This window comes from Phytophthora ramorum (genome assembly GCF_020800215.1).
Source record: "Phytophthora ramorum isolate Pr-102 chromosome Unknown Phyram_PR-102_s0016, whole genome shotgun sequence".
NCBI classification, from domain to species: Eukaryota; Oomycota; class Peronosporomycetes; order Peronosporales; family Peronosporaceae; genus Phytophthora; species Phytophthora ramorum.
Window position 1 is genome coordinate 1,398,427 of NW_027150662.1, and position 21,292 is coordinate 1,419,718.

At 55.0% G+C, this 21,292-nt stretch overlaps 7 protein-coding genes across 7 annotated transcripts; 2 read left to right on the forward strand and 5 right to left on the reverse strand.

Annotated features, from left to right (window-relative positions):
* Nucleotides 1-115: 115 nt before the first annotated feature.
* KRP23_13150 (Peroxisomal acyl-coenzyme A oxidase 1) lies at nt 116-2,113 on the reverse strand (the record flags this gene model as incomplete). The annotated part of the gene is made up of 1 exon (XM_067883826.1): nt 116-2,113. The coding sequence occupies one exon, from the start codon at nt 2,111-2,113 to the stop codon at nt 116-118; it is 1,998 nt and encodes a 665-aa protein (XP_067739234.1).
* A 3,202-nt stretch (nt 2,114-5,315) lies between these two features.
* Nucleotides 5,316-8,102, forward strand: KRP23_13151 (putative vacuolar membrane protein; the record flags this gene model as incomplete). Its single annotated transcript, XM_067883827.1, has 1 exon — nt 5,316-8,102. The coding sequence occupies one exon, from the start codon at nt 5,316-5,318 to the stop codon at nt 8,100-8,102; it is 2,787 nt and encodes a 928-aa protein (XP_067739235.1).
* A 343-nt stretch (nt 8,103-8,445) lies between these two features.
* On the reverse strand, nt 8,446-9,642 carry KRP23_13152 (Homoserine O-acetyltransferase; the record flags this gene model as incomplete). Its single annotated transcript, XM_067883828.1, has 1 exon — nt 8,446-9,642. One exon carries the CDS (start codon nt 9,640-9,642, stop codon nt 8,446-8,448), a length of 1,197 nt encoding a protein of 398 aa, XP_067739236.1.
* Nucleotides 9,643-10,249: 607 nt separating this feature from the next.
* KRP23_13153 (Electron transfer flavoprotein subunit beta) lies at nt 10,250-11,005 on the forward strand (the record flags this gene model as incomplete). Its single annotated transcript, XM_067883829.1, has 1 exon — nt 10,250-11,005. The coding sequence occupies one exon, from the start codon at nt 10,250-10,252 to the stop codon at nt 11,003-11,005; it is 756 nt and encodes a 251-aa protein (XP_067739237.1).
* Nucleotides 11,006-12,243: 1,238 nt separating this feature from the next.
* KRP23_13154 (Splicing factor 3B subunit 6-like protein) lies at nt 12,244-12,689 on the reverse strand (the record flags this gene model as incomplete). Its single annotated transcript, XM_067883830.1, has 2 exons — nt 12,244-12,585; nt 12,663-12,689. 2 exons carry the CDS (start codon nt 12,687-12,689, stop codon nt 12,244-12,246), a joined length of 369 nt encoding a protein of 122 aa, XP_067739238.1.
* A 1,858-nt stretch (nt 12,690-14,547) lies between these two features.
* KRP23_13155 (Alcohol dehydrogenase 3, mitochondrial) lies at nt 14,548-15,786 on the reverse strand (the record flags this gene model as incomplete). Its single annotated transcript, XM_067883831.1, has 1 exon — nt 14,548-15,786. One exon carries the CDS (start codon nt 15,784-15,786, stop codon nt 14,548-14,550), a length of 1,239 nt encoding a protein of 412 aa, XP_067739239.1.
* Nucleotides 15,787-16,562: 776 nt separating this feature from the next.
* Nucleotides 16,563-17,801, reverse strand: KRP23_13156 (Alcohol dehydrogenase 3, mitochondrial; the record flags this gene model as incomplete). The annotated part of the gene is made up of 1 exon (XM_067883833.1): nt 16,563-17,801. The coding sequence occupies one exon, from the start codon at nt 17,799-17,801 to the stop codon at nt 16,563-16,565; it is 1,239 nt and encodes a 412-aa protein (XP_067739240.1).
* Between the last annotated feature and the right edge of the window lie 3,491 nt (nt 17,802-21,292).

The window sequence follows — 21,292 nt, forward strand, 5'->3', positions numbered from 1 at the left end:
GAATCTGTACACTTTTGTCATCGTTTGCCCATGTTAACAAGGATGTGGAGAAACACACTAACATTTTCGTGAACGCTACAGCTTTGACCGCCCCATCGTGTAACTCGTACCCACGCTACAGCGCAGACTTGATGAGAGGACGAAGGTACTTGGCGTAACCTTCCGGCACTTGCGAGGCATTCAAGGGCTCACGTTCAGCGTGTTCGACAAGTGCACGGTACATGTCTCCGTCGAATCGACCCAGCGCCGAGTTGAGCTCGAAGTCGCTGAAGTCCCAAGCATCCGTCAAGCGGACAGCGTTGCGACGAACGAATGGCAGCAGGTTGGCAAGCTGCTCGTGCACCATGTCGGCCTGCGCAGTGGAGATGTAGTCGTCGTGGCGGAAGTCGCCGAGTCCGTTGACTAAAAGCCAAGCGCCAAAGAGCTGGCAAAGCTGCGTCACTGCTGTCTTGGTCGATCCCACAGGTAACGAACCAACACCCGAGATAAACGACTTCAGCAAGAGCAGCTCCGTGTGGTGCGTCGACGCGGTGGTCATTAGCATCATACACGCGTTTGAGTCGTTGCCCGATGCTGCCATAGCATGCGCCAGTGTTCGAACCGATCGAGCTGCACGAACTTCAAATGCTTCCACCAGGACCTTGAAGCTACCGAAGTCCTCCGCGCGGTTGGCACTGCAGCGCAGCTTCGGGTTCGCGTAGTGGTCACCGCGGCTGAGAAATGCTGCTGGTCCTTCATTTTGGGCGTTAGTGAGCCGTGAAAGCTCCTTCAATAGGTAGCGCGCGTGCTGTTGGACCAGAACGTCTGCCGTTCCTTCAAAGGTGCAAGCTCCGACATTCTCAGCGAAGAGGTGAGCGAGGTTGCTCGACTGCAAAAAGCCATGGCCACCGCAGAGGCGACGGCAGTGCTCGATGCCGTCATTCACACGGTCGGCAAGCCAGCCTTTTAGTCCAGAGGAGATGGCGTGCAGCTCCGCCGTCTGCGCGGCGAACTCGGTTTTGCCACTCGTAACCATGGCCAGAACTTGGTCGTGCAAGTTGACCATGGCACGCCCAGCAAAGTTGGCAGCATAGGATAGCGCCACCAACGGAAGAAGAGCATGCTGCTGGTTCTGGTAGTCCAACACAGGGTTCTCCTTGGCCAACTCGTCCCCTGTTGCATTCACCTTCCGACCTTGTACACGAGCAGTGCTGAAGCGCGTCGTGATGGTCGTAGCAGCCCCCAACGCAAAGCCCAACTTGAGGATCAAGTAGGCTCGGATCTGAGTCATGGTCAGATACACGAGCTTGGAGCTCGGCGGCTTGATGAACGTCCCATCAGGCAGCACCTTGGCATACCTCATGAGCATGTTACGTCGTGGAATTCTCACGTTGTGGAAGAGCGCGTAGCCGTTGTCGAGCGAGTTGAAGCCCACCTTGGGTCCAATGTCGCCTACTTCCACACCGGACAGTGGTTTGTGGTCTTTGAGAGACCGCAGCGGCACAATGAAGGCCTGCACGCCCTTTTGCTCGCTGTCAATGCGAAGTTGGGCGTGCACGACCGCGTGCGTCGCGGTTTTGCCTAGACCCCCAGGCCACCACTTCCGACTCGTTAGAGTAGGCGAGTTGATGATGAACTCCTGCGTCTTTTTGTCGTAGATGGCCGTCGTCTCCAGACCTTGCACGTTTGATCCGTGGCCCAATTCCGTCTGCGCATAGGCACCGAGGACCCGGTAAGATGTGGCGAGCGGCAGCCACTGGGCCTGCTGCTCGTCGTCCGCTTGGTTTTCGAGCGTCGGAATGAACATGGAGCGGTGCACTTGGATCGGCAGCTTCTCTCCGATTGCGTCGTACATGATCTGCTGGTCGTCACTGCCCACCTTGCTGCTCTGAATAAGCTTCACATAGTGGAAGGTCTTCTTTAGAGCGTTCTCGTAGCGCTGCGTGTGGTTCTGGAAAGCTGCCTCACGCTTGGACAGCTCGACGTGCTGCGAGATGGCAGCTTCGGCCTCTTTGCGACGCACGTTTGCTGCATGGCCACCCCGAAGGGTATTGGTCAGCAGCTCCACATCGACGTCTTTGCTGGACTCACGCTCACGCTGCAACAGCAGAGGCGCCAAATCCTTCAGCTCCATTAGCACAGTACTACAGGTAGGTGGTGGATGGTCTCCAACGCAAAATGGACAATGCCTCGACCTTGAGCAGGGCGATCGAGCTCATCCAAGTGTTTACACGTCAAAAGTGACTGGTACTTCAAGTTGAAGCGGGAATGAAGCGCATGGATGAATGTTGTCTTTGCGACTAGAGTCTTCAGTCAAGACCGAGTTGTTGCGGAGCAGGAGATGCATGGTGAGCTTACGAGGGGATCATCGCGTAAATGCCCACGACAAGCGGGGGAGGTCCATATTTATCAGACCACGTACACCACCTACTTCTACGCTTGTTGCAAGCTCATACCATGCGTCAGTGGCGGGCGATCAGGATCCCTTTGATTCGGCATGACCAGTCTTTTGGTCGCTCAGCTTCCTCCGTCCTCATTGTCCACTTCTCCATCAGCGATCCTCCACCAGCTTGGAATTCTCCATCAAGATGCTCGGGTACATTTCAGACTACGCCTCCAAGATGGACATCGCTCTCGGCAGCCTCGTCGAGCTGCTCGTGGAGGTGACACCGCTGTCCGCTACCTTGCATTGGGATATCCAAGATTTTGGCGTGCTGGTACCAGAATGGGGCGTCTAGGCGTTCTTCGTCCGAGCTCTCTAGCTTGACGAATCGATCGTAGATCCGTCACTCGCTCTCACTACAGTGTTGCGCGTACCTCAAACTTGGCTCACAGAGATACTCTGCCAAATTAAAGTAAAGTAAGGTTTTACGCCAAATGACACCTATCTCAGCTTTGCTTGTCGGGGGATAAGTAGGCTCAGCAATTAGTTCCAAGGATAAAGGATAAAGTCACAGTGAGGTCATGCATGACCTTCCTTGCTTCAGCCAGATCTAGAGCTTCTTTCTTGCGATGGAGAGTATTAATCTGGATGATGATGTAGGTGCCGATTTCTCTTTCCTGTTCAAAATGGATGGATCACTAAACCACTACAGTAGTGATTCAATACTGCAACGAGGTAACTTGTATTCACGTATCCCGTCAGTCTTTTGATCAACTCACGCAGTATTTTCGTCTCGTAACTTTGGTTAAGCTTGTCGTCCCATTTCCATAGTATCGTTTCAATAGCAAAGGGATACTGAAGAGCACCACAACTAATCCATGTAGCAGGTACTGGATAGCCAAATGCACATTTCGGGGGTGGAAGCGACATAATCCAAATGCCAGTGGAGTACCTGCTGATAGAAATTGGACATTGAGATTTTGTGCTCTGTGCTTCGCTACTCCAAGTTCTTTATCGGCTCCACCATTGTCTATTAAGTTACTCTGTCAAGATCGACGCTACTCTTGTCAGCTTGCTAGCACAATTTGAGAAGTTCACGCTAGGCCTTGACTTACCGGAATGGAGTTCTTAAAGTTGCCCCCAAAAAGGAAGCAAATATTTTAAACTATGTCTCCAAGATTGGCATCAATCTGGCCGCTATCCACCTCCGTACGTTGAGGATCCAAGACCTTAATGCGCTCGAGCCATTTGTACCAGCGTCACAAATCAATCGTAGAATGACAAATTCAAATTCCATTGCTTCAGACATCGATGCTCTGCCACAACAATTTCGAGTGCTTGAAGTATATCCATATGAGTATATATGGATATGACTTTTTAACGCCACGAGTGCCGTCATTACACGAGTGTCCAACCCTGCGTCCGTCCTAATAGCAATGCAACTGCAGCAAGAGTGGCTACGACGAATATACTGTATATCATAAACAACAGCAATATCAAGAAGCAGCCATCGCGGACTATCAAAATGCCATAGTGCACCCGCGTACTTCGCCTTCGTCACTCCCCCAATTTCGTCTTCGCCCCCCAAGCCAACAGCCTCTTCTTGTAAGCATGGCCAGCAGCCTCCTCGCTTAGCTTGTGAAGGTCACGCCGGGTCTGGCTGGATTCCTGAGCTGTGAGATTCAACACTTCGGCCTGTTAGTACCGGAATGGAGCGCCTGAACTCCGATCAATTGACCAAGTCAGAGACGTCAAGAACTACGTGCGCAACAATCAGCGCCAAATGTGAATACCCACAGCTCTCGCTCTCTTCATTCAAGTGGTTCTTTTGCAGCGCCTACTGATAATTTATCAGTGGCCTCGAAATATACTCCAACACATGCGAGGGCACGCTGTACCGCAGAGTCTTGCTTCATTGCTCCACATGCCGCGCTCGAGTGGGTGGTATTTAGCGGTGTCCAGGGTTCCTTGATTAGGGGGAAGCGGTCTGGTGCACAGAGATTTCGTCAGCCAAGTGCAGCACCAGAGGCTGCAATTGAAGGAAATGGGACTCACCGGAATCAACGAACCGAGGTCTTCAAGGTGCCAGTTCCAGTTGGACGTGTACTCCAGCGCGAAGTAGGACACGACGGAGATCACTCCCTCGTACACCTTGCCGGCAATCGAGTTAGTCACTTCGGCGGTGGGTTCCATCGCGGTGCGAAGAAGAAGGGTCGCAGCTTGGGTCGTGCTCGGCTCGGCGCAAATTCTGGAATGACGGCGGCAATGAAGGCCTCAGGCCGAGGCCACGTCGAGAACAAGCCCTTGGATGGTTAAAGCAAGCCCCTGGTGTCATCACGGGTATCGCAACAATGGCTGCATAGCCGCTCGAGTCGCACCGATGAAATGCAACATCCTGCAAACGCAATGGCGATGGAGAGCGAAGTCAATGGGTAGCGGCCGCCAGTGCTGTAGCGAAGAGACCAATGGCAGCACCAACTCGCGTTGCAACAACCAGTTCCGCTTCGGTTACAGTTGCCAGCCATCGCTGATGGCCCATCGGTGTTGGAGGTCACCTCTTGTGCTTGTCGTTGTCGAGGAGAAATGTAGCCATCTCATTCCGATCCCACTTTCAAACTTCAGAAATCCCGTCGCCCGCGTCACGCCCAAAAACGTATTTACGGGGCTGCACCAGTTGCAATTCCATAACCAAACAACAGCAGCATTTGCTCCCCGGCCCTCGATCTGCAGCACCAAGTGCCCCCCCAGTGCTTCTTCTCCTACTTTCTCCGCCGCACAATATCCCCGCTTGCGTTCGCACCAGCTGAGCCACCCCGCAAAATGGTAATGCCCAAAACTTCAACGTCACCTTATTTCCATACAAAACCCAAGTCCAAATTTTGTATACGGACGCTGTCAATCCCACAACGACCCATAATATCAGACCTCGTTGCACAGTCACCAATTGTCCACCATGGAGACGGATGCGCTGCCCCTCGAGCGCGGAGGCGTGGAGATGACGCCCGCGCTGCCGCCCGCCGCGCTACCGCCGCCCCACGCCGTCTCAGAGGAGTCGCTCACCCCCACGCACCAGAAACAGCAGCTCATGCGACGCGTGCGAAGCGTGCAGGACGCGGCCAAGCACGGACTATTACTGGGCGCCCAGGGGCGCAGCAAGAGCCGCCCGGGCCAATACGGAGCAGTAAATGGGCCGCTCAATAGCCGCAACAGTACCCAAATCACATTCTCCGTGCTCGACAGCTTCAGTTCCAGAGCGGGGGGAACCCAAATGGACAACTCGCCTAAAATTGACAGTCGACGCATGAAAGCTCTTTTGCTGGAGGTTTTGGTGAACGGGACGTCGGGCGTGATCGCGTTTTTGCTGTCGTCGACACTTGCAGTGTCCTGTGCCAGTGTTTTGGTGGGCCACGGTACACCGCTGTCCTCAGTGATCGCCCATTTCATTGACATGAACTTGCTCGGGACGGCGGTGCTGTCCATTGTGCTGGCGTGGCAGAGCTGTGCGCCGTGGACATTGGGCTCTATTGATGTTTTCGTGGCACCTATTATGGCGGAGATGGCGGAGAAGATATCGAACCATTTGCACGGAGATCTCGAGAAGGTGGTGCCCACGACCGTCATGATGGTGGCCATTACGTCCATGGTCTTGGGTCTCGTGTTTTTCCTGATGGGGTTCTTTCGAGTCACGTCCATTGCCAATTATATGCCGTATCCGGTGATTGCAGGGTTTCTGTCGGGTATCGGAGCTCAGTTGATGAAGAACGGCGTGCACATGGCTTCCAGTAAGGCGTTGACGGAGGCGTTCTTCACTTGGGACGTGCAGCTGCTGATCCTCCCGGCGGTGGCTTTCGCGAGTCTTGCCAGGTTTGGACAGTACTTGAAGCTTCCGGTGGCTATCTCGTTTCCGTGCTTGCTGGCCCTATCACTTGTGGGGTTTCAGGTGACTGCTACGATGTACGGATCCAGCATGGAGAAGCTGGGCAAGGATGGATGGGTGTTTTCGTGGGATCCGGTCGTGGTGGCACAGACTCCGATGTGGTTTCCGTGGGCTGAGATTGACTTCAAGCACGTGCATTGGCACACTTTAACGCACGAGTGCATGGGTTTCATGATCTCGCTGATAATTCTTGGAGCGCTGAAGTACAGTGTGGCTACGACGTCGTTGTCAACGTTGTTTGGACGCGATATCTCGCCAGACAACGAGATGCGGGTAATCGGACTTGCCAACTTGGCAAGTGGTTTGATGGGATGCTGCGGAGGTTGCCACTACCTTTCTGCTATGGGCATCATGAAACAGTTTGAAGCGCATGAGAAGGTGCCAGCGCTAGTGTGCGCCTTCCTGATTGCGGGTCTGTGGATGGTTGGTATCCGGCTGCTACAGTTTGTGCCGAAGTTCATCTTTGGCGGTCTGCTGCTTAGTGTTGGGCTCCACTTCTTGGAGGCGTATCTGGTAACGCCATTCCACTTTCTGAAGCCCATTGAGAAAGCGACAGTGGTGCTGATCACTTTGAGCTTTCTCGTTATTGGCATGTTGGAGAGCGTTACCATGGGAATCATTATTTCGATGATCGAGCTCATTTGGCGAATCCACGCTGTGGGATGCGTCCACCACGAAACAACTGGAGCACTGACACGTAGTGCGGTGGACCGTACTCCAGAGCAGACTTCCTATCTCGACGCCCAGGGAAGCGCCATCTTCGTGTTGCGATTGCAGGGATACCTGTTTTTCGGCACGTCTGTCAACATTCTGGAGCGAATCGAAACTCGCGTGCATTCGCTTGATTTTGCCAAGCTGCAGTACGTGATTATCGACTTTGGCCTTGTCCCCAGCTTCGATGCCACGGCGCTGCTCAACTTCCGCAAGGCTTCGACGCTTGCAGATATGTACATGTTCGACATTTACTTTTGCGGCCTCAAGCCGGAGATCGAGCTCGCGCTGCGCCAGAACCACTACTCGCATCGAGTGCATCTTCTGAGCAGCGATATTGATATCGCGCTGGAGATCTGCGAGAACGAGTTGCTTCCTGATGAAATGCACACGTCTCCTGAAACTCCAAGACCTGGTAAGTCCCTCAACGAGTGGAAGCGTATGAGTCAATTGGAGCTCTGGGAGCATTTCATGGCTGCGTCTCCCGAGCACGATGGCACCACCAGCTATCAGAAGCTGCTTCCGTTGGCCGCCTACCTGGACATTGTTGTTGTCCCGAACGGCTCGCAGCTTGTACCTGATCGCCTACGCGACGACACGTACTTCGTCTGCTTTGGGTACATGAACTTTGTGGCGGATTCCGAGTTCTCGAACGCACACAATATTCCTGGTGTTCGCTTCTCGGACGTTGGCGATACTGCAGGCTACAATGACAGCGACCGGAACGGAATTGAGGACGAGCAAGATGACGCAAATGAACTAGGCGGGGTCTTCAATCGGCGCAAGCTGTCGTTCGTGATGCCCGAGGAGTCTCAGTGGACACCGTTCACGACGGCCAAATCACGGCTGCTGAAGATTGGCTCTGGCTCCGTCATCACCCCCAACGTTGCAGGCGTGGACCCTGAGTACAAATACATTGCCACGTCGGACTGCGTCGTGCTGCGATTGCGCGCAGTAGCTATGGAGACACTGGAGGCGCGTGCACCCCACACGGCCGTCGCAGTGCTCAAGCTCATCAACTTGCGCCTGGCCGCACGATTCCGCCACTCGAGCAAGCGCGTCTCGCAGATGTCGTCTCTGCTCTACAAGTAGGCCGTCTACTGTAGACACTTGATAGACATATTCACTCCCCTAGGCACATGTGGTAGCGTAGCAAACGCCGATTTCAATAGCAACATCAACTTCATTTGGGAATTCATTTTCCGGCCGTTCATAATGGCCACGAGACTTCGCTGCTGGTCGGCGAACCGAATCGTCCTCATCATCGTGAGTCGATTGGGCCCTCGCGACAGGAACGAAGTCTCTTTTTGCTGCATCCCTTATAAACTCACTCTCGCAACTCTTGGCTTAGCGTACCGACCTGCCGCCGCTCTGTGGGGCGTGCGGTGAGCAGCCAGCCGAGTCTTCAGACTTGCGTCTTGTTTCAAAATCTCCTTCACTCCACGTTCTCGTCGAGGAACTTCTTGGTGAGCTCGCTGATCTCTTCCTGGCCCAGCAGGAACCCGTCGTGGCCGTGAGGCGACGACAGCGCCGCAAACTTCGCGTTGGGGAGTCCGTCGGCGATCTGCTTCTGCTCTGACAGTGGGTACAGCACGTCCGAGTCGATGCCGATAATCAGCGACGGCTGGGACAGCGAGGCCAGAGCCTCCTCGAGGCCACCGCGGCCACGACCCACATCGTGTGTGTCCATCATGTGCAGCAGCGCCAAGTATGAGTTGACATCAAAGCGAGATAGGAACTTCTCTCCCTGATACTCGAGGTACGACTGCACCACATAGCGTCCGTGCTTGGAGGCCAGTTGGTCGTTCTCAGCGTGCTGTTCCTCGCGACGTCCGAACTTCTCGCTGTACGCGGCGTGGGTACGGTAGCTCACCATCGCAATTTGGCGAGCCAGCGCAAGGCCGGTATTAGGAGGGGCGTTGGGCGAATAGCGGCCGTCCCGGAAGTTGGGGTCCATGTAGATGGCCTGCCGCTGCAGTTCACTGATGCCGATCTGCCACGCCGAGTGCTGCGCGCCGCACGCAATTGACACGAAGCTCTTGACGTAGTCCTGTCCCTGGAACGCCCACTCGAGCGTCTGCATTCCTCCCAGGGAACCGCCCACGACTGCGTGCACCTGGCGCACGCCCAGTCCGTCCTCCAGCAGTCGTCGCTGCAGTGCGACGGCGTCCCGCAGCGTCACCGCGGGGAAGTCTGGTCCGTACGCGCGTCCTGTCAACGGGTCAACCGAGGTCGGGCATGTGGACCCGTAGCACGATCCCAGCACGTTACTGCATACGATGAAGTACTTGTCCGTCCACTCAGGCGTGACCATGGCGTCCCAGTACTGGTGCACGAGCGAATGACCCGTGAGAGCGTGGCACAGCACGATCACGTTGTCCCGCGCCGCGTTCAGCTTCCCGTAAGTGGTGTAGGCCACCTGCGGGGCCACGAGCTTCTCCCCCTTCTCCAGATGAAGCGTGCCAGGCAGCTGATACACGCCCGAGACAGCGCTCGGGTGCGCAGAGTCGTTGTACTCTTCCTCGATGTACTGAGGGCTAGTGGAGACCTCCGGGGCGATGGAGAACCGTCTAGAGAGGAGGGGGAGACGGGAGGAAGCTCGAGAGACGCGACGCACGGCGCGGTGCAACATGATGGCGAGGAGTAGACCGACGGACACACAGGAGACGCTCTTGAGTCCTTGGGCGCAAATCGCAGAATGGCTTGACTTTGGCCCTCCACCACCGGTCCAATACGGTTCGAATTCGGGAACAGAAACGGGTGGGCATTATTTTGGGGATCAAATCCATCGTTTAAAGTCCATGTTGAATGGGCTTGGTGAGCTCGGAGTTGACATTAAGGTAAGTCTCTTCGACGCGGTGAAGCTAAGAGTTTTCGAGGTGCACGCCTCATAAACTCGTAGCGTTCGCAGGAAGCGCGATTGGATGCCGACACACAATCTGCTGGCATCCAATCGCTGCATACTTTATCCAAGTCGTTTTCCGAAGCGCCCATTTTGCAGCTGAGATTTGGGTCCTCCCGAGATGGGCGTCGTAGTGTGCACCACATGAAACAGGCTGAAACAGAGGCTATGTTTCTTGGTGATTCCTTGTAAATAGCATATATATTCTACAAGACAGGGTCTCGGTGTTGGGTGTAGCTTGGCGTGGTCCACTCCGCCCGATCCAAAGTGCGGGCAGAGCACGTGCCCTCCGCACATTCGCCGATATCCTTCCCAAGTCGCACAAGTGTATCCAAGTATGAAAGTCCTGGTGCCCGTGAAGCGCGTGGTGGACTATGCCGTGAAGATCCGCGTGGAGCCCAAGGGCGTGGATCTCAAGAACGTCAAGATGAGCATGAACCCGTTCTGCGAGATCGCCGTGGAGGAGGCCATCCGCCTCAAGGAAAAGAAGCTGGCGACCGAGGTCGTGGCTGTGTCCATTGGCCCGAAGCAGAGCCAGGAGACGCTGCGCACGGCGCTGGCTATGGGCGCCGACCGCGGCATCCACATCACCACGGACCTGCGCACAGACCAGGAGCTACAGCCGCTGGCCGTGGCCAAGCTGCTCAAGGAGATCGTGGCCAAGGAGGAGCCCACGCTTGTCATCTGCGGCAAGCAGAGCATCGACGCCGACGCGGCCCAGACGGGCCCCATGCTCGCCGGCCTGCTGGACTGGAGCCAAGGCACCTTTGCCTCGGACGTGACCGTGGACGGCGACGCCGTGAGCGTCACCCGCGAGACGGACTCCGGCGTCGAGACGCTCAAGTTGGGCCTGCCCGCCGTCGTGACCGCCGATCTGCGGCTCAACGAGCCCCGCTACGCTACGCTGCCTAACATCATGAAGGCCAAGAAGAAGAAGATTGAGACGCTGACCGCTGATAGTTTCGGCGTGGACCTCACGCCCCGCATTGAGGTGGTGGAGGTCAAGGACCCCGCCGCACGCAAGGCCGGCATCAAGGTCGCCAGTGTGGACGAGCTCGTGGACAAGCTTAAGAACGAGGCCGGCGTGATCTAGAGAAGAGGTTTAGTGAGCTGCGGGCGCCGAAGGTCGATTGTGGAATGTGGACGAGGAGAGCTCGACGACTTGGCGCCATGTAGGGAGCTAAAGCTAACGAATGTCAGTATCCTGCCGTGACCTTTTTGCCGACCTCGGTTGCAACTTCGAGGGGGATTCGTCAACAAGGATTGGCACGGTTGTGGTCTTCAACTTGTGGAGAATTTCAAGCACACGAAGAGTTGGTGAAGAGGACAATGTGCGGTTGAAATGAAGGTAGGCAGTATTTCCATGTGATAAAAGGGTGTACTTCGAAGTGCATTTGCATTTGGCGCAGGCCGTGTCGAGACCGATTCCTTACGCGCTGGTACTGCACTTGAAGTAGTACAGTAACTGTACTACCTTTGGTACGTGTGCTCTGCTTGTCTCGTTCTGGCGCTCCATTTTGGTATCAACGGGCTAAAGTCTCGAATCACATAGCTCAGAAACCGTGCTTTGCCTTCCTCACTCCTCAATTTCCTCTGGCCAACAACATCCACTCGTCAGCATGGCCAACTACAGCGCCATCCTCGGCAGCCTGCTCGCAGAGCTCGTGAAGTTACGCCGGGACTGTCCAGGTTCCTGAGCTATGAGATTCGAGACTTCGGAGCACTGATACCAGGATGGAGCGCGTGAACTCAGCACCGACGCCACCCGCCTATTCAGAACGAGGCGAGGACAGCACGCGCTAGGAATCGACCCAGATACCTCCTACATGTAGTAGGCGTACAACTGCAATTGACCCCAAATGTAAATACATATTGGAGATGCGGTCTTTTAGCACAGCGATTTCGTCAAGGATGGCTTTCCAAACACTTCCTGCGGTTGCTGCACTCAATGGTCTATCCAGAAATCCAACAACTTCGGACCAGGAACACAAGAATCAACGCAAAGACTCGTTAAACTTGTTACGCAGCCCAGAGAGCCCTCTTGTAAGTATTAAAATTCGTATCCCGACGATAGACGAGTATCAGTCACATGAATTCAGCTAAAAGATAAACAAACCCTTTTGATTCAGCTCCACTCGATTCCAGCAAACTTGGCATCACGATTATTGCCAACAAGGCAGCACTGCTTCAAAACCACCACCAAACACCAAAAATCAAAGAACCCATAACAAAACAAGAGGAACCTCTTCAATCAAAGGTCCAGTAAGAAAAACGAGTGCAAAGTGCATAGATAGATATGGCTGTCTCTTGCTCTCTCTGCATTGCGTCTGCTCACTCGACGCCGTACTTGTCCTTGAGGTCCTGGAGCTCCTGCTTCTGTTTGGTCAGGTCTCCCGTGCCCTTGCGCTGTTGCATCTTGTTGGCCTGGTAGTAGAGCACGATGAGGTAGCGGCCACACACGTTGAAGCCCGAGAGGTGGTCCACCGCGTTCTTGGCGTCGTAAATGTCCTCGTACACGACGAACGCCGACCCGCGAGTGTCGTTATTGACGCCCATGCGGATCTGGCGGATGGCTCCGTACTTGCCGAAAATGTCGTATAGCTCTTCCGAAGAGATTTTGAATGGCAGATTACGCACATACAACACGCGATTCACTTCTGGAGGTAGGCGCGCCTGCAAGGCATGATACAGTATAAACGGTTAGAAGGCTCTTGCTTGCCACGGCGGAGACACGCAGCAGAGCTACGTACGTTGCCTCGACGACCTTGAGCTGACATGGTGGGCTTCGCTGGGGACGGGCGGAGAAGAGCAGCGCTGGTTAAAATGGATAGTGTGGACCACGTAGTACCTGTGAAGTGTTATATTGAATTGTGGAGGTGAAACGTATTACTACAAAATGAGTCAAATGGCGAGTTTCGACATCCCCAATTCCAGACACTCCCCTTTGTTCGTACAGACTTTCGTGAATCCACTCGTTGATGCTGCCGAAACTCGCCATTTGGAAGAGCAACGCCGCGGTCTTTTGCATGCTGGATATACTACCGACGGGACGCGACACTGAATGTCGGTTTTGCTGCAGTTAACGATTGGCAAGCTTGTGCTTCTCTTACTTGAACTCGAAGGCGGCAGGTGATGTAGAGCTACTAAGTTTCAGCGCGAGGAGGCTTTCACTGCTGGAGCGATGAACCTCGCCGCCGAAAAGAGGCGGCTTGACATCGTGTTTTTCCGCCCCGAAGGCTGCACGAGTTGTAGCTGCGAGAAGTGGACATCTCGATAAATCGCGCCGAACGATGCATTGGCAAGTGCGATGGAGGACGCGGCGTGCAACGGACACTTTGAAGTCCTTTCTTTCTTACACGAACATGGCCAGGAAGGATGCACGACGACTGCGATAGATGCAGCCGCGCAATTCAACCGCATCAACACCATTAAGTTCCTCAGAAAACATCGACGAGACGGTTGCTCCGAATGGGTATTGGCTGGAGGCGCTGCTAATGGCCACGTGGATATGGTGCGGGAAACGCACGTCCAACGAATTGGAGGTAAGGTTAGCGCTAATACTGCAGCACAGAATGACCACTTCCTGGGTCAACGACCCGGTGAACGCCCACGACTATGGCAAGTAACTTTCTCGTCAAGAAATTATCTTGTACTTTCACCGCTGTATTGACGGTTGAAAGTGTCGTTATCTCACGGCGTTGGCGAAGCAAGGGTATTCGTGTCCGGAAAGTTGACTTGAGTCAACTTGACTCCGTTGATTGGGAACAAACTAAACTTTGGACGCGTGCGAGACTTCACCTTTACGCCAAGTGATCAACCTTTCGTGCCTTTGCACGCACTATCGCAGAGTAGCAGATCAGAACTATTGTCGCCGTAGCAGGGTGCTCCTACCGGTAAAGGGAGAAGCCAGAGTTTGAGGTCCTCGTCAATTTTTTTATTTTGGTCGATACATCTCACTGAGAACTCAATCGGAATGAGAGCAGCACAAGACACTACCCGGCTTATCCCTACGTCCATCTGTGCAGGGCTGTCGGACATCCTTCGCGGGCTCTTTCACGGACATGGAGTGCCTTGGTCGATAGGATCGTAGAAAAATGCACTTCAATGACGGGTAGTGTAGCATTTTGGTGGGAATTAGGAGGGCGTATACGGATCTTGGCATTTCTGCTTGGTGTCAGTTTTATCCACAACTTGGTCCCCGCGGCGATAAACATTTCCCACTCTTCTGTTTCTGTAGGGGTCCCAAACTTCTGAGCTTCCCCTTCTGGTCCCTAGCTTATCGTGCTATTTTTTATAGCTAGCAGATGGATGCCTTTGCTGTTCCGGGATACTCGACATGGCTTTTTCTAGTGAAGTTGGTAACATTGCGTGTAAGGAGACTCATGCGCTCGCACCGGAACAACCACCGAGCAGAATTTTCTATTATAGATGCCGTACAGTGCTCATTGCCATTGCCGAACTAAGCAAAGCAACAAAACGTTTGAAGACCAAACTGTTCTTTTCATTGAGTCTTCGACTGTGAGAGTATCTGCTTCTAACCACTAATCCAGAAACTGCCCGCAGCTAGAAAAATGTACAACACGGAGAGTCTAGCTTGATCACCATCTTCCACATGAAATGGCGACGCGAGAAAACTTACTCGCAGTCAAGCACGATGCGGCCAGCGAGCTTACCAGCGGCCATGCGCTCGAACACGCTCGGCAGGTTGTCGAGCTTCTCGATCGTGTAGGTCGTCGACACGTCACCAGCGGCAGCCAGCTTCAGAGCCTCAATCGAGTCCTGACGGTTGCCAACGTACGAGCCGATGATACGGTGCGAGTTCAGCACCGAGCCGAAGACCTCAGCGGTGATGTACGTGTCCTTGGGCAGACCCACAAGCACGACGGCACCGTGGGGGCGCAGGAACGACAAAGCATCACCGTAAGCGTCGCCGCCCGAAGCGACAACAACACTGGCGTGGGCGCCGCGGCCCTCAGTGGCGGCAAATACCTTCTCCTTCACGTTGCCCTCCTTGAAGTCGATGAAGTCCTTGATGCCGTATGAAGCAACAAGCTTACGCTTGTCGTCGCCAGAGTCAATAGCAATGACACGGTAGCCCATGGAGCGGGCGTACTGGCACGCAAGGTGGCCCAGACCGCCACCGGCACCCGGAATGACAACAAAGTCACCGCAGTTGCCACCGATTTCCTTCAAAGCCTTGTAAACGGTCACACCAGCGCACAAAATGGGGGCAGCGGCGTGCAACGGCAGCTCCTCCGGAATGGGGGTCACGTGCTCCGAGAAGGACACGCACCACTGCTGGAATGAGCCGTCCACGGTGAAGCCGTGCAGGTCAGCGTCCACACACGTGGACTCGTGGCCCTTGCGGCAGTCTTCACAACCGAGGCACGAGTTGGCCAACCACTTGACACCGACAGCGTCACCAACCTTCACACGAGTGTTGCTGTGCTCGCCAACGGCAGCGACGTAACCAGCACCTTCGTGACCTCCGACCAGAGGCAGCTTGTTGTCCAGGGGCCAGTCGCCCAGCCACACGTGCAGGTCCGTGTGGCACACGCCGCTGTAGGCGAGACGCACCAGCACCTCGCCAGGCTTCAGGTCCTTCGGCTGCGTCACGGGCCAGTCCTTGCGGACCTGCAGAGGAGCGTTGTTCTTCTCGAACACCACAGCGGTCTGCGTCTTGGGGATGTCGTAGTGCGACTGCGACTTGACCGAGAACGAGCGCGACTGGCAGCGAGGGCATGTGCAGCCCATGGGGTGCTGCACGCAGTTGCCACAGCGGCACTGCATGTTGTGTGCACCAGTGAGCGACTTGGTGGCGGTCGTGGCCACGCGACGAGCGGGCTGGCTGAAACGGGACACCACGCGCAACATGATGATCAGGAACTGGAGCTTGAGTAGTTTACTGGATGAGCAGTAGCTGGCAAATTGCAGAATGAGCTCAACTGCGGATGGCGCCGCTTTTGCGTGGACGGAATCGGTGCCGGCATTGGACTTTGCAAGCAGGAGCTGCAGATTTCGGCGTCTTTGCGTCCGATCGGCGTGAGGCGGCATAAAAACCCGCGCCGCGCGAAGCAGCACTCGCATGTGTCATTTGCCCATGTGCATTGGCCATTGGCCATTACTCCACCATCCCACCAATTGCATCCTGCACGCAGCAGGTCACTTTGTACCTCGTCTGAGTGCTGTACCCCGTATAACCTGATGGGAAATATCCAATCCATTTTTATAATCGATGCAGCAACCGCCGCATTTCACAGTATTTCCTTATTTATATCGTTTACAATCACTCGGATTACTTGAAACCTGTCTGGTCTTATAAATGAAGTAGTGTCTCTTCAATATTAGTTTTGAATTGACTGGATGCTTCAGAGCAAAGCCAGATTCAAGAAATTATCCGCATACGCTTTCTGTCGAGCAACTTAATGAAACCCAGTGCGTTTGACTTACTTTTTTTGAATATCGACAAGTGAAACCCAACTTCAAGGAGACCGTTACAAATTTCAAGTCAAAAAGATTCATTGGCATGTACGTTCGCACTGAGCAGAGCTGCTCTCCACTTCACTACTGCTTCTCAATGCGTCCTCGCTACACAAAGCACTCCACACGTTGCAGCCATTGCGTGCTGACTGCGCTCACAACAACCTGCTTTACTCGCAGTCCAGCACGATGCGGCCAGCGAGCTTACCAGCGGCCATGCGCTCGAACACGTCCGGGAGGTTGTCGAGCTTCTCAATCTTGTAGGTCGTCGACACGTCACCAGCAGCGGCCAGCTTCAGAGCCTCAATCGAGTCCTGACGGTTGCCAACGTACGAGCCGATGATACGGTGGGCGTTCAGCACCGAGCCGAAGACCTCAGCGGTGATGTACGTGTCCTTGGGCAGACCCACAAGCACGACGGCACCGTGGGGGCGCAGGAACGAAAGCGCGTCCTTATACGCTTCGCCGCCCGAAGCCACCACGACGGTCGCGTGGGCACCGCGGCCTTCAGTTGCAGCCAAAACCTTTTCACGGACGTTGCCCTCCTTGAAGTCGATGAAGTCCTTGATGCCGTATGAAGCAACAAGCTTACGCTTGTCGTCGCCAGAGTCAATGGCAATGACACGGTAGCCCATGGCGCGGGCGTACTGGCACGCAAGGTGACCGAGACCACCGCCGGCGCCCGGGATCACGACGGAGTCACCACACACACCTCCGATTTCCTTCAGAGCCTTGTAGACCGTCACGCCGGCACACAGGATCGGAGCCGCCGCGTGCATCGGCAGGTCCGTAGGGATCGGAGTCACGTGATCAGCGTACGAGACGCACCACTGCTGGAATGAGCCATCCACGGTGAAGCCGTGCAAATCGGCGTCAACGCACGTGGACTCGTGGCCCTTGCGGCAGTCTTCACAACCGAGGCACGAGTTGGCCAACCACTTGACACCGACCGGGTCGCCGATCTTAAGGTGCGTGTGCGAGTGTTCAGCGATGGCAGCAACGTAGCCAGCACCTTCGTGACCTCCGACCAGAGGCAGCTTGTTGTCCAGGGGCCAGTCGCCCAGCCACACGTGCAGGTCCGTGTGGCACACGCCGCTGTAGGCGAGACGCACCAGCACCTCGCCAGGCTTCAGGTCCTTCGGCTGCGTCACGGGCCAGTCCTTGCGAACCTCGAGAGGAGCGTTGTTCTTCTCGAACACCACAGCGGTCTGCGTCTTGGGGATGTCGTAGTGCGACTGCGACTTGACCGAGAACGAGCGCGACTGGCAGCGAGGGCATGTGCAGCCCATGGGGTGCTGCACGCAGTTGCCGCAGCGGCACTGCATGTTGTGCGCGCCAGCGAGCGACTTGCTGGAGGTCTGGACGACGCGGCGAGCAGGCTGGTTGAAGCGGGACACGATACGCAGCATGATGGCGAGCTTAAGGTGGTGGTGGTGGTTCTGGGGTGTGCAGTGACCGGGAAATTGAGGAATGACTCTAGCCGTCGGCCAAGTGCGTGGGCCGACGTTCCGGCGGGTTGTTGCCTTGACACTCGCAGTATCTTGACGCCACTTCAACGTGCGGGACTTGCGTGTCCGAAGGCGTCGGCCAGCCGTGGAAAGTGTGCCAACTTCAACGACACCTCTGGTGTTAAGTGAGCCGGGCAAAGTTCAACCACATTCGCTGGTTGGTCGCCGCCATAGGACTGTAATGCGCCGGCACGAAGGACCGAGCAATGGCGGAAGTCAACCGCGGCAAGATCGTTTAACAGCAACCACCTGGCGCTGCCATCTCTCGAAATGCAAGGGCAACAGGTCAAGCAAAAGGCTGAGAGCTCTTCAACGATGGTCCAAAGAAACCGATTGCGGCTGTTGGCCTTGCCAGTGAAACGCAATCCGCACTTGTGCATTTGTATGCTGCGTGTTTTTGCATTTTCCGCATGATTAACGTGACTTAAGGGCCGCTGCCGCAACGTTAGTGCAACCTTGACGAAAAGAAACGCGCGCTGAAATCCATGCAGCATATGGAGTAGAAACGGGACAGGTCCGTTTTCCCTCTGTACCGTGATAATCCGTATAGCTGTACGCAATAGCGCTAGTATAGGTCGACTTTGCAATACTGACCAGCTTCTTACACGCATTTATCTGCTATTACAGATTATCACACGATGCAATCCATGCGGGCAGCTTCAACGTACAGAACGGGCGATAACAAACGTCAATGCTGCTGCGATCCTAGATTGCATACCTCCAGCGGGCCGCCACTCATGGCGTTCTTCCTCATTGCTGCAGCAGTGTCGAGCGTCGATAACCAGCACCACACCCTTGTTAACTGCACTCAGCGCAGCTAGATCGCTGGCGTGCATTCCCTCAGATACCTCCATCCAGCAGTGCTGACCCAGCAACCCCCGTGACTTCAAATCCTGCGAGATGGTGCGGGCTTTTGCCCTCGGCGTCGCTCGGTTCGTGTGAGGATGATTCGCACGGAAGGAGCACTCAGCTCCAGAAACGCTTTCGTGAATAGATATTGGGGCGTTGGGTTGGCGTCTTCTCTTCAGGCTGAAGTTCAGCGGGGCACGTGTCATCGCAACGATGTAGGTCGGTCGCGAGTCACGACAGGACATGCAGCGCCGGTACCCGCTATCATCGGTGCTTGCTTGTCTGTGGCTGGTCTACCACACGCGGACACGTAGGCGTGCAGCTCGCGGTTGGCAGGAAAGCGTCGTTCGTTTCGCCGGTTTGGCCGCACTCAGAAGAAAAAATCGAGCGGCGTGCGTGGCATCTTCGCGAGGTTGATGATGCTGCTCTTCGATGCTCATTTGGCTTGAGCTGGCGCTAGGCCTTCCGCTTGAGCAATGTTTCTTCCTCCTCCGGGAGAGTCGAGCGCAGCGGTCTGGCGTCGGTATCCGAGGTGAAGAAGTGATTGCTCCATTACTGTTTTCACGAGGCGCCACTAAGAGCGCTAGGGGGCCTACCGCTTTCCCGTACCCTGAGCGAGCGCCGCTAAACACGAAGAACCAACGGGAACAAGTCAGTCAGCTGCACGAGTGAGTCTTTCCGCATTTTTACCAGCGGCGAGCTCGTCTTCTGCATGTACTAATCAGTAGTAAGCTCCGCAGCAGCTCAAGCAACGACCGGCTCGCAATCCCTCGAACGCGCACACCGATAGAAAAATGGCACAGATCTAGCGGTGTCTTCCGGTAGAGCGAGTCCGTTCCGTAATGCCGTCATGATAAGCCACGATAAACCCGCCCTTGAACCTGAAGCTGCTTCTCCGCGATGCTCTCCAGACACCGACGCACGTGCGAAGGCCAGATGCAGCCATCCCAGCGGATTTCTCACTGCACAACCGGCGCTAGTCGAGTACAGTACATCTTGCCCTCTTACGCGCCGAGTCCTGCACTCGCCACGCGAGCAATTACACCATCACTAACGACGCTAGAACTCACCCTCCCATGCTCCGTTCAAAGGTGTCGGCAACTTGAACTTCGGCCCTACCCCTATTAAATCAATCGTATGGCCAATAAAAAAACTTCGGCCCCTTATTAACCCTTTCGCGGTAGAAGGGCACAATTTTCGCCCTTTTAGGGTGTTTGCAAAACACGGTGCGAAAACCCCGCCTAGAAGGGCGCATTCTGTGCCCTTTTAGCTTTTGAAGCCAATCAGTGCTACCGGCTTTTGTTTCTGCCAATCGGAATGGAGGGTACAGGCGTATGCGGAGAAATGGCCGTAAATTATCGTGCCACGTCGCCGGAATCAGCTTGATTTACGACCATAAACGGGGGATCCCCATCTCTTTTTTTTTCTTACCAAACTAGACCTCGCTCCCAGCCACTCAGTGCCATTCTTTTGGTATATACAAACATTCATATATTTGCACCAGTTAGTAGCCGCGAGGCCATAGTAATTTCAAGTCACAAGCACCTGTTCATGCCTGCCCCATGGGCACCAGCTTCCTCGACTGGGAGGACAAACAGCTAGTTCAGATAGCACTGGAGTTCGAGAACGAAGGAATACGAGTGACATGGGCGTACGTGGCGCGGCGGATGGCGAGGTCGAAGCGGACAGCGAGCCAGCTCCGGTTGCGGATTATAAGTCTCAAGCGCACATACGGAAAGCAACTAAAGAACTTCCCGCGCTGTTTCTTTAGTGGATCTGCGCCAGGACGGCGTTTGCTTTCATCCCGAGGATGTCCTCCTGTGTCTACGACCCGCCGCTCGCGGCAAGTTGCTGCAGCAATGGAGCATACGGCTGGGGCAGTGGCCGATGCGATGGCGAGTGCAGTGGCGGAGCCTTCGGCAAGTACGCCAGAGCAGGTGCTACCTGCTGCAGCGATGAAGCATACGGCTGCGGCAGTGGCCGAGGCGAAGACAAGTGCAGTGGCGGAGCCTTCGGTAAGTACACCAACGCAGGTGCTGCCTGCTGCAGCAATGGAGAAGATTGTGGAAGCAGCGGCGTTGCTCGAACGGCATGATGTAACCCGCGTCCTCGCCTCAATTTTCAGCGATATCACGGCCAATGACATTCGCCAAGTTGCTGGGAGAACACATAATAATGCGGGTGAACTACTGCCGTCTGGTGTCCACAAAATGCTTGACTCAATGCATCCGCTGGACGAGCGTGATGTCTTCCTGGACATCGGCGCCGGAATTGGCAACATTTTGGCTCAAGTTGCACTGACTACAAAAGTGCGCCGGTGTATCGGCATTGAGGTCAGGAATGAGTTATGCACGCTTGCAACACGTTGTATTGGGCAATATACAGCTGTATATCCGCTTCTTCGCAAGGTGACTATGAAGGCTGCAGATGTACGGGACGTTCCGCTTTCGCACCAGGCTCCAGTGTCGGATGCAACGGTTGTCTATGCGAACTTCTTTCTGTTTGAGGAAGCTGCCAAACTTGTTGTTGCTCGTGAGCTAAGC